The sequence below is a fragment of the Parasteatoda tepidariorum genome, chromosome 8, assembly GCF_043381705.1.
Source record: "Parasteatoda tepidariorum isolate YZ-2023 chromosome 8, CAS_Ptep_4.0, whole genome shotgun sequence".
Taxonomy (NCBI): Eukaryota; Metazoa; Arthropoda; class Arachnida; order Araneae; family Theridiidae; genus Parasteatoda; species Parasteatoda tepidariorum.
This window is the reverse complement of record NC_092211.1, coordinates 42296532-42307703: the sequence shown is the minus strand read 5'-3', so window position 1 is coordinate 42307703 and position 11172 is coordinate 42296532. Positions and strand designations below refer to the sequence as shown.

Genomic DNA, 11172 nt, shown 5'->3' with positions numbered 1-11172 from the left:
CGCGGAACACCATTTGGCTACCGTTGTTCTGTACACTTTCATAATTTTATGCTTCCGAGTGTTTGAATTCCCACAGTGAGCACCCAAAACAATGGCAGCGCTTGCGAGTTATTAATATAGATTGACAATTTCAAAAACATTGTTAAATGGTTGTTGAAATATATTTGGATATAATTTAACAATGTCCCACTGTAGCCTAGGTTTCCGCGGAACACCCTTAAGCTACTGATGTTCTATACACTTTCATAATGTTCTGTTTCTGAGAGTTAGAATTCCCGCATTGAACACCCAGAGCAATGACGGCACTTGCGAGTTATTAAAATAGATTGACAATTTCAAAAACATTGCTAAATAGTTGATGACAAATAATTAAGCATAATTTAGCAATGTTCCACGGAATCCAAGGTTTTCGCGGAACACCCTTTGGCTATCGCTGTTCTATACACTTTCATAATTTTATGTTTATGAGAGTTAGAATTCACGCATTGAACACTCAAAAGAATCGCAGCGCTAGCGAGTTATTAATATAGATTGACAATTTCAAAAAGATTGTTAAATGGTTAATGAAAAATATTTAAGCATGATTTAGTACGGAACCCTAGGTTTCGGTGGAAAACCCTTTGGTTACAGTGGTTCTATACACTTTCATAATTTTATTTTTCTGAAAGTTAGAATTCCTGCAGTGAACACTTAAAAGAATGTAGCGCTTGCGAGTTATTAACATAAATTGTCAATTTCAGAAAAATTGTTAAATGGTTGATAAAAAATATTTAAACATTATTTAGCAGTGCGTATAAAACAAAAATCAATGAATCGGATTTATGCGAAAGTACCTACAATATGTATATTTTGTTATAAAAAAATAATTGCTTACGTGATATGATACCATTAAAGGATTGTATTTATTCTACTAAAAACTCTCTTCTAAAAACAAACATACTAATCAACTTTCTAGTTATTAATTTATTCATTTTGCAGAGCAAGTAATAATAACTAGATGGGAACAAAACAGATGTTGTATGTCATTCATAATTTTGACGGGTTTATCAATTGGCTGGAAATAATGAATCGGTTATATTACAAAATATCCATTTTTGGAATATACAAATATACTTAAATGACAATGTCATGTAATTCATCACCTGCTGACTTAGAAATTTATTTGTTACCTCTAGTGTCAACGAATTCATTATTGATCGATAGCGTTTTATGACATAGTAAACTCCAATTTTTGACTTGTTCGTCTTTTTTCAATCATTCTACCTCACAATTATTGATAAAGAGAAGACGTGTTTCTGTAAGAAGTATTAAAAGAAGTAGTATTTAAAATTCTTACTAGTTTCTCATTGGTTGGCAAGTTGGTCACGGAATTCAAACGATCGATGTTTGTTATTAAATTGGATGCAACTCGAATTGATAGTTTTGCAAAGTCTTGCATACATCATGAAAGCCGCAATGTCTTTTGTATAGTAAATGAGTCATGTTGAAAAATTTTAGTTCATGATATGAGAATACGCATTGAAAATTGAAGGAAACTTTGCGATCAAATTTTACGGAGCAAGTATTTTTATTTGATCTACAATAGTAAGTAATGTTCAAGAATTTATTAATATTCAAAATTGAAGAGATCAGTTAACACATAAGTTAAGAGTTTGCTTGTTAAAGTGAAAGAAATGAGATCTAAAACGGATGTTGTATAGCCCACAAAAAGTTCCTATTTCTCGATAAATTAATTAGTAATTTGAGTTTACGACTATCAATGCTTGACTTCTTAGCCCTGTAATTTAATCTTCATCTTAGAAGACAAGGGAACTGTTGATCGTGGAGGGCATTTTGATGGAAATAACCAGCATTTGAATGACATGGAGAGGAAAACCTCCCATGATTTGTCCAACGCCAAGGAGATTCTAGCCCATGATATATCTACCATTGGGGATTTTTTATGTCAGTGCTGTTTCTGGTGCAATACGGGAGCAAGAATTCATACTCTCTCAAAAATAAAACTATCACTTTTGATGATTCAACAATCCTTCATCTGTATTTCGTTAATTTTGAGAATCATTTCGTCACGAAATCACGTGATTTATAATGAAATGCGAACTCTCAAATATATGACAAGAATCAACTCGGAACCTCATCGAAATGCATTGTGGGACATTGTTAACTATAATGACGAAACAAGAATAAAGGTTAGACGATCGAAACAATAATGGCGAAATATTTCTTCAGTTCTGACGAAATACTTTTACTCGAAGAAGTGACTATAGTTATTTCGCCACTTTGACGAAATGTTTGTTCGGAGCGTATACCAGGAAACGGTTTCGTGAAAAACGAAGAAAGTTACGTGAAATTTGAGTATCCATTCTTCACATTCGAGTATCCATTATACACCAACCATCGCTATGATTTGAACCCGAGTCACCCCATTGGGAAGCGTGGTTCTATTACCTAAGCCGCAGCAGCTCGATAACCGTGGTTTGAAAAATTTCCTTAAACTCGCATTTCGAGCTACGTTATTTTCGTAGTTACGAAGTTAAAATTATTTATTTTCCTAAACACATGTTTCAAGTTGAGCTCGTTTCCTTGAGCTGTATCTAAAATTAAAAGCTCATCAACGATAGGTTGGATTTAAGTGTGTTACGATCTTTATTTTATTCAAAACAATATTTTAATATTATTATTGTTCCATAACTATTTTATAGACTTGAAACTTCCATTAGACTGTGTTAAATTGGATAAACCATGAGTTTTTGATTAAAAAAAAGGAAAACAATTTGAATGCTGATTTTACTCTTACACTTTTATTTTCCAAATTATTAAAAAAATATCTAAACTGAGCGAATTTTTTTGAAGTATTAAGTAATGTTTATTTTATACTTTTAAAATATTTTTTTAATGCTCCATATTATTTTTTAATTCTTTAAAAATTTCTTAATTTGGGACTTAGATTACATTATTAAATTTTAATTAAAGTTAAACATTCAATGCTTTGTTTTATAACTTGTTGAAAATAATTATGAATTAATAAAGAAATATGAAAGACTTACTTGCGAAATTGATTGAGATAGAAAGCTGAGAATCGCAGAATGAGATTGAGGAATAAGAAAATGTTGTCCTCTACGATATATTAACAACTAAATAATTCAATAGGTGGTGCTCAACTTCAAATAATAGTGTGTTGTCAACTAGTAATGATAAATGGAAAGTCAATTACAAGGCAGACACTTTCTGATAAGATATTCTGTTCCATTTCAACGCTATCTGGAATTAATATTAGACTTAAAACTCCCGTCTGTACACAAAGGTTAACTACTGCTGTTTTTGTAACAAAAGGAAAAAAAAATGGAAAAGTTATACGTTTTATAAAAGGCATGATCGTGTAAAATAGTAAAGTAGATGGGTATGAAATGTATAAAATAGGTGGGCATGAAATTGTGTAAAATAGTTGAGCAGTCTCCTTGATTTCCCTTCATTGGAATAATTAAGGATAGGTTGAAAAAAATTAAAAATTAAGGCTGAAAAAAATTTGTCAAATGCAAGTAAAATTTTTGTAGCAAATTTTAATCCAATCAAGTTAAACTTGGAATTTTTTTAAAAAATAATTTTATATTTAAGAGATGAGTGGAAAATCACCTTAAATGATATACTGAAAATTTAGGTTTGTAATTAAAAATATGCTATTGTCACTTTTAAGCATAGAAGAAGTAATAATCTTATAGCCCCTTTTTTAAATAGGTTTTTTTTTTATAGGGGATGATTTGTCGACAAAAACTGGTTATTTCCATACAGTAAAAACTGTAGTGAACTATCTCTTTAATTTGATGTTGAACAATCCAAAAAATTGTTTCAAAAAAAAGTGAAGGATCACTTTTTTTTCAAGTTAATCCTAAATCGAGATTTCATACACAATTTAAAAGGTGCAAATAAACCTAAACCTCGTATAATATGAAAATTTTACTACAAACTCACGTGCTTTCACACGATGCATTAAATAATTACGATTTCAAAAGCACCGCTGTTGAGGTACTTTAGATCTAATATGCAATAGATTATTTATATTTGAATACAATTTGACGAGAGCTTTGTTGTTTTTAATGCTGCTGTGCATTTTCTGAAGTGAAAGTTCTCTGTTAAAATATATATTTATGTTTTTAATTGAACACTAAAGATATTTATATTTTAGTTTTTAAGTCTGTAAACTGTATTGAATAGTTTTATAATGAATAATTTCTATCTGCTTTGGTTCTGTTAAGCTTAGTTCGAAATCCTCTTAATTTTCTCTATATATTTCGCGTATGTTTGATTCACAAACTTATTTTATTTCAAGAATTAGAGTTCTAAATTATATGATTCTTACTTTATATTGTATCACATAAATAACTTAATTGACTCTTATATGTATCGCTGCATTTATAAATATTTGTGCTACTAGACGCTAAAAATGGAGGCAGCTACTTTACACCCAGTATTGTAGAGAACATTTTTGGTGTTTCATCACGACAGGAACTGTATTTGGTTTTACACCATTTTGGTGTAACGTAGTTATCATCATTTTTTGGTGTTAAGATACTCTAAATTTTTTTATAGTGGATTTTTCTAAAGCTGATGCATCTAAGTTTAATTAAACATCTCATTTCACACGAAGATCTTCAAATGTTTGTTTTTAACCCTCAATACGAAAATGATAGTGAATTCTTTTAAAAAAATATTACATAGATAATTGAGTTCTTGTAACTCGAGAGGAAGTGAAGTGATTATGCCTAACCATGTAATTTAAATCAGATTTCATTGGATACCTGTGAGCGACGTCACGTGTGAGTAACCTGATTGGCTTCTGAATCGACAAATGACGCAATTTATCTACGATGACGTCACTTGCAGGCATCCAATTTCTATATTTTAAATTAAATAAAACTAATAAGTTATATTATTTATGCACTTAGGTATGTTGCGGGATGATAAGTGCAACTCATGAATTCCGGAATATGGGCAATTATGGCGATTTTCTTACAAATAACAGGAGCTCACTCAAGAAAGATTATATTCAGTAAGCATATCAATTTTATTATATTTCCCTACTCTGTAAAAAGTGTTGGCGCATAGTTACTACCATTTTTGGCGTTGAGATAAACTAAATACATTTTTGAGTACAGAACTGTAGTTATAGTTCAAAAGATTATGAATAATTGACAAAATAACAATATTTGAAAAAATATGTGTAAATATATTAATAAGAATTTGTTTCTTTTTAAATGAAATGCTTTTGTTAAAATGATTCTAATGCGCATGAAAATATGTATTGCCAGCAAACGAACTAAAAATGAATAAATAAATAAATAAAACTATAACGGTGAAAAATAAAGTAAAAAGTACAACTACATGATCAGTAAAAATTTTTAGTTTACCTCGACACCAAAAATGGTGGAAAGTGTATACCAAAATTTCTTACAGCGTAGAGGGCAAAGCACTCTGCTACGCTATAAGACCTCTGCTTACAGTCATTCACCAACCCCTGTGATTGCTTCGCAATAATAATTCTCTTTCCTGCCATAAAACATGTTTTTTTTTTTTTTTTTTTTTTTTTTTTTTTTTTTTTTTGCTGGGATAGCCTGGTCGGTAGGGCACTGGGTCCATGTCCGGGAGTTCGTGGATTCGAACCCCACCGGCCGAAGACTCCCCCTGTAGTAAATGGCGACTGATGCGCGTTAAATCTGTCGAGTTGCAAAGTCCTCCATGTTCCCATAACAAATCAATACCTTTGGGCTACTGGATTGGAGATCGATCGTTCTCTGATTCAGGTCAAAATTACGATCTGTAAATGAATGGATGTATGAATGGGTCCGCTGTATAAAACGGGCTGTGATGTGTGTAGCCGAAGACAAATTCTTGACCATAGATGGCGCCACTGAAAAACGAAAAACGCATCCTCTGCCTTAAATTTGCTCGGTTTCACCAAGCAGGCCTGCTAGTGTGGCAAGTGGCATTAGAAATAACACAGCAACATGTTTTTTTTTTCCATCAAAAGATGAAATTACTTACTTGTTATGCACTATTAAGAAACTAGTGCTTCTTACTTGTTTTATACGAGTCGTAAAAGATCTATTTGTGAGTATAAACTTATTTAACTTGATTAAAAAATATTTTAGTAATTAAAATATATTTTTATTAAGAAATATCTTTATTGAAATATATCTTTATTAAAACAACACATAAAAATAAATGTTTATTGTCATAACAAATTTGGTGAGTTCACAACAGTAATTTAATAATTTCGCTTACCTAACATGTTTATATATTAAGTATAACTTAAAGTGAATGAAGTTGATCTTTAAGTATTAAATTATTTAATGATAACCTCCCCTTAATTTATAACTAGTATATGATTTACTTTAAAACAACAAAACATTTGTTTAACCATTAATAAGTTTTGATATTTATTTAAATATGTTTATCGTGAAATATTGTGTATAAGTTTACGTTATTGAAAAGAATTACGTTATTGAAAAGAAGAATACGTTAGAAACACCATTGAAAAACAAAGAAAAGAACACTGAAGGAACACCACTTGTAGTTTTAAGCCTTTAAGTGGACACTGGACGTTCAGAATAAGAAATATCTTTAAACAATCCATTACTTGGTTTTTAAGATGTTAAAAATTTCACCGTTTAATAAGTAATGTGCAACAAACTTGTTAAAATTGCAATTTTCCTTAAGGAGTTATAAGATTATGAATTTATTAAAGGTCCATATGTAATTCTCGTTGACTAAGTTTTTTTTTCTCGTAATGGAATTTTTCAATGTTTTCATAACTTCAAAAAAGCACACCAATTTTTGTTTTATTGTTATAAAATATTTTTTAGGTACTCTTCGATGTGTTTTGTAATTTAAATTCATTTGATTAATTTATTACCTTGTTGTTGTTGTTTTTGTTGTCGTGTCTGTGCATGCAGTGCTAGTGCAAAGATTAAAGTCCTCCAAAAGTCTTGATAACAAGATTTGCAATTTCTGGAGCCCGATGGTCGTGGAGAATTTCGATGGGGTGTGCGCCAAGTTGAAAGAGGGAGCCGATAATGGCCTGGCAGTCAAAAACATGGTCTAAAGTTAGTTGCAAATGAGGACAGTACTTGCAGATGGGATGGGATTTTATATTGGTGCTTGAGATCTTCATGCCCTTGAAATGTCTAGTGCGTAGCCTAGTTATTGTAGAGGAGAGGTTTCTTGGGCAGTTTAGATTTATTACATTAATTTATATTTTAATAATTGAACAAACATAAGTAAAGCGTTTTTATCGAAGAAATTCTTAGTGACAAAATAAAAATTGCATTTTTATACGATTACTATAACCACTTAAATTTACTTAAATTCCTATAAATAATATTTTTTGGTAAAAAATTTAAATGAAAAAAAATCAAAATTCGTTCGCAAGGAACTTTTTAATTATTGACAATTGAAAACCACACTGTTAGCTATAACTTAAAAACCAATTATTATTTTTTTCTAAAACATTGTACACAGACTTCTATTAATGCTATTAATATTCTGTTATAATTTGAAAATGATCGAATAAATATTGCACTTTTTTGTTTTTAACGTCCTGTCTCCCCCTTAATTTAAAAAAAAATAATCAAAATCAAAAACATAATAACATTAGAAATAAAATTTTGTCTATAAATACAGTTAGAGATAAAAAATAGGGTAGATCCTAGAATAGCCCACCCCGTGGCGTTTTTTTGAAATCTCGCCAAGCGACTTTTGAGAGAAAAGAAAATTATGACCAAACTAGTGGAGTTAATTATTTTTATTTTATTAAAAATATTTCAATAAATTTGTAATAATTTGAAAGTTTTTTTAATAATAAAAAAACAATGTGGATCCAAGTAATAATTGCCGACTTGGCGAGATTTTAAAAAAGTCTCCAAGCGGTGGGCTATTCTAGGATTTTACCTAAAAAAATTTTATACGTAAAAAATATGTTCATAACTTTTATTTGAATTTATGCTGATGACATCAAAAGATATCTTAAAATTCATGTGGAAAAACTTGATCTTATCATGTACTTTTCTGGTCAATAAGAATGCTCCAACAATATAGAAATCTGTTTTATTTCATTACGTACTTTTATATTATCTGATAGGGCAATACTACTCAATTCTGTCCTACTATGAAAAAGTCAGAGGCATAAGAAATTTAAAAATTATAATACTGACTATTTGAATAAGCAAGTCAACCAATATGCAATTAAAATAAGCAAATAATAATAATAACAACAATTTTCCTTTATTTAAATGTGAAACTTGAAAAATATTCTTATTACATATAAAATAAACGATAAATAAGTTCTGAATGGAAAAAAAATAGAACACCATCATTAATATAAGACTACACTTTCAAAACTTAATAAATATTTTTTAACAAGAACTTACCGCCATATGTTCTACTATCATTTTCATTCGTCTGCTAAAAACACAATCACTTTGAATAGTTATTGGACAAAAAAGGGTTTGCTTTTCCATGGTTTACTTGAGAATTAAGTTTTAAACTATGCATATAATTCTTTCTAAATCAACCGAAAATATTAAATATAAAATCCAACATCGAATTCACCGATTTAAAATCAATCAGAAGATTATTGATCGTTAGAATCATCGTAAAACTCATTTTATTTTTTCAAAACCCATTTAACTTAATGAGCTATGACGAATAAATTAATTTATCTAATGTTTGAGTAGTCTGGATTAAAAAAATCGGCTAACTGCTTTCTTTTGAAAGAAAAGAATATTATGAGTTGAATCATCAATATATCAAAGTTTCGTTAAATACGAGCATATTCTTTTTTTTCAGTTTCAGCTAAGCGAATTATTTAAATATTTTTTTAAAAGGAAAAGATTATTGAATACATTGTGTAATGTATTTACTGTCACATTTTCTTCATTTATCTTTTTTATTTTATTATTATGATTATTATTTTGAAGTAGTTACTGGAATTTACAGCTAGATATTTTATGGAAATTGCGGTTTTTTGTTTATGACTCCTATTTCTCTAGTACTATTACTTTGAATTCTTTGAAAATATAATTTTTGAACGATGCAAAGAAAATAATTTTTTCTTCATATATTCTTCGGCTTGCCACACATTGCCAAATAGGTTTTTTTTATTTTGATAAATTAATATATAAAAGAAAATTATATTCTATTAAACTGTTCGCGAGTTTGTGGCGTATTTACCACTATAAATATTAAATACCAATTCACTAGCATATAAGACATGTTAACTTAATTTTATCTAGAGGTACCTTTTGATAGAAGAAGGCTGACTTAGTCCAGTGTTTCCCAAAGTGTGGTACGCGTACCCCACTTAAGCGTTCTTATGCGGAATGTCTTGCAACAAACGAAAATTTCAAAAAATTTTATTTAAAAACAAAGCTAGCCATGAAAATTTACGATTACGTATTTTTCTATTGGCTATTTTTTTCCAGAGTTAACAGTTAATAATTAGTGGTGTCAACAGCCAGTTGTGACTTATAACTTTTGTGAAATTTTTTATAGTTAAAAATACATTCATTTTTTTAATAGTGGTACACAGCGTTACAAAAAATTTAGAAAGGGTACACAAAAGTCATGTTAACTTAACTTAACAAACACAAAAGTTTGGGAAACTCTGACTTAGTCAATAATTATAACCCCTCTGGTTTGATTCGTACGTACGTAATATGAACTTGCCAACGTCTGTGGATGGTCCACATTTAATGTGGACCATCCACAGTTGATTTGCTTAAAAATATAGAGCTAAAAAAAAAACCCGGTGATGTAAATTAAAGTTTCCCGGCCAATAAACAAAAACGAAGGAAAAAAAATAACGAAAATAAGATATAAATAAACAAAAAAGTAGAAAAAATATAATGAGCAAAAATGATATAAATAAATGAATAAAAAAGAAACCCAGCATAAATCAACTAGTGGTAATCGTTTATTTCTATCACGGATAAAATTCTGGAAAAGGAGTAATGTGGCGTAACTACCACTATAAATATAAAATACCAATTCACTAGTATATATGACACTTTAACTTGATTCTACCCAGAGGTATCTTTTGATGGATGAAGGTTGACACAATCAATAATTATAACCCCTGAAACTCACTTGATCTGCAGTGAAATTTAATCCCCCCAAAGAAATACATATTAAGGGTGATGATTACGGAATACCTTTTAAAATAATCGTCTTTGCTTCTTCTAAAATAATCTTATTTGTTTATTATAAAATAATTTTCTTTATTACTTCTTAAACAAATTACCTATAAAAAATCTAAAAATTTATCTATAATAGTTCATGTACGATACAAATTTTAATTTACCTTGTGAATATAGTACTAAGATTTATTTTTTTTCCTCATTATATAAATTAAATTTAAAATATAACTTGTTATATTTCATGAAAAAGTTCTTAATAATTATAATTTTCACAGATTTGGTTCACGATGCAAACGATTACGATGATGAGTTCATTGAAGTCATTGAGCTAGTAATGGAATCAATAACAGTACAGAAGCATCACATATCTTATGTTGTCAGACAAATAGATGCGTCGCTTCCACTTAGTAAACAAATTCCAGGTGAGTAAAAATAAATTTAAATCAATAATAAGCAATAGATTCTTTAAAAAATGATTCAAATAAATAGTATCTAGTACAGAAGTAAATATTTCTTAACTCTATAACTTTCTAACAACGATTGAAAGTGGCTTTTGGATTAAGGCTTTTTAAAACTTCTTTTTTGCATATTTGTATCTGTAAAGCATTTCCTTTAAATGAAAAAAGTATCGAAATCATCAATTCAAATTTCGTTATATTCGAATAATCAAAATTAGATAGAATCCTATATGTAGCTTGAAATTGCTTAGTGAATTCCAAAGTTAAGGAAATTTTTTTTTTTAAATTCTTTTTTATGAATTTAAACATGAAAATGCGACAATAATGGAGCAAAATATGACATATTGAAAATGATTACTGTTTGAAAAGATTTGATAAGATAATCGCTGTTTCAAATCGAAATATATGCTACTATAAATATAAGAACGTGGCTTTTCAAATAAGGAATTGTGACTTAAAAATAGAAAGAAATAATTCCTAAATTGTAATTTCAGAGCATCTCCGTTCAATTATAATTCGATTGT

At 29.1% G+C, this 11172-nt stretch overlaps 1 protein-coding gene across 1 annotated transcript in view; it reads left to right on the top strand.

Moving 5' to 3' along the window:
* Positions 1-1356: 1356 nt before the first annotated feature.
* LOC107447365 (glutamate receptor ionotropic, kainate glr-3-like) overlaps positions 1357-11172 on the top strand; it is a 42407-nt gene continuing 32591 nt past the window's right edge. Inside the window, exons 1-3 of the mRNA XM_016062252.3 lie at positions 1357-1584; positions 4944-5047; positions 10466-10612. Coding sequence (XP_015917738.1) covers positions 4972-5047; positions 10466-10612 — 223 coding nt within the window. The 5' untranslated portion in view covers positions 1357-1584; positions 4944-4971. The remainder of the gene's footprint in view (positions 1585-4943; positions 5048-10465; positions 10613-11172) is intronic.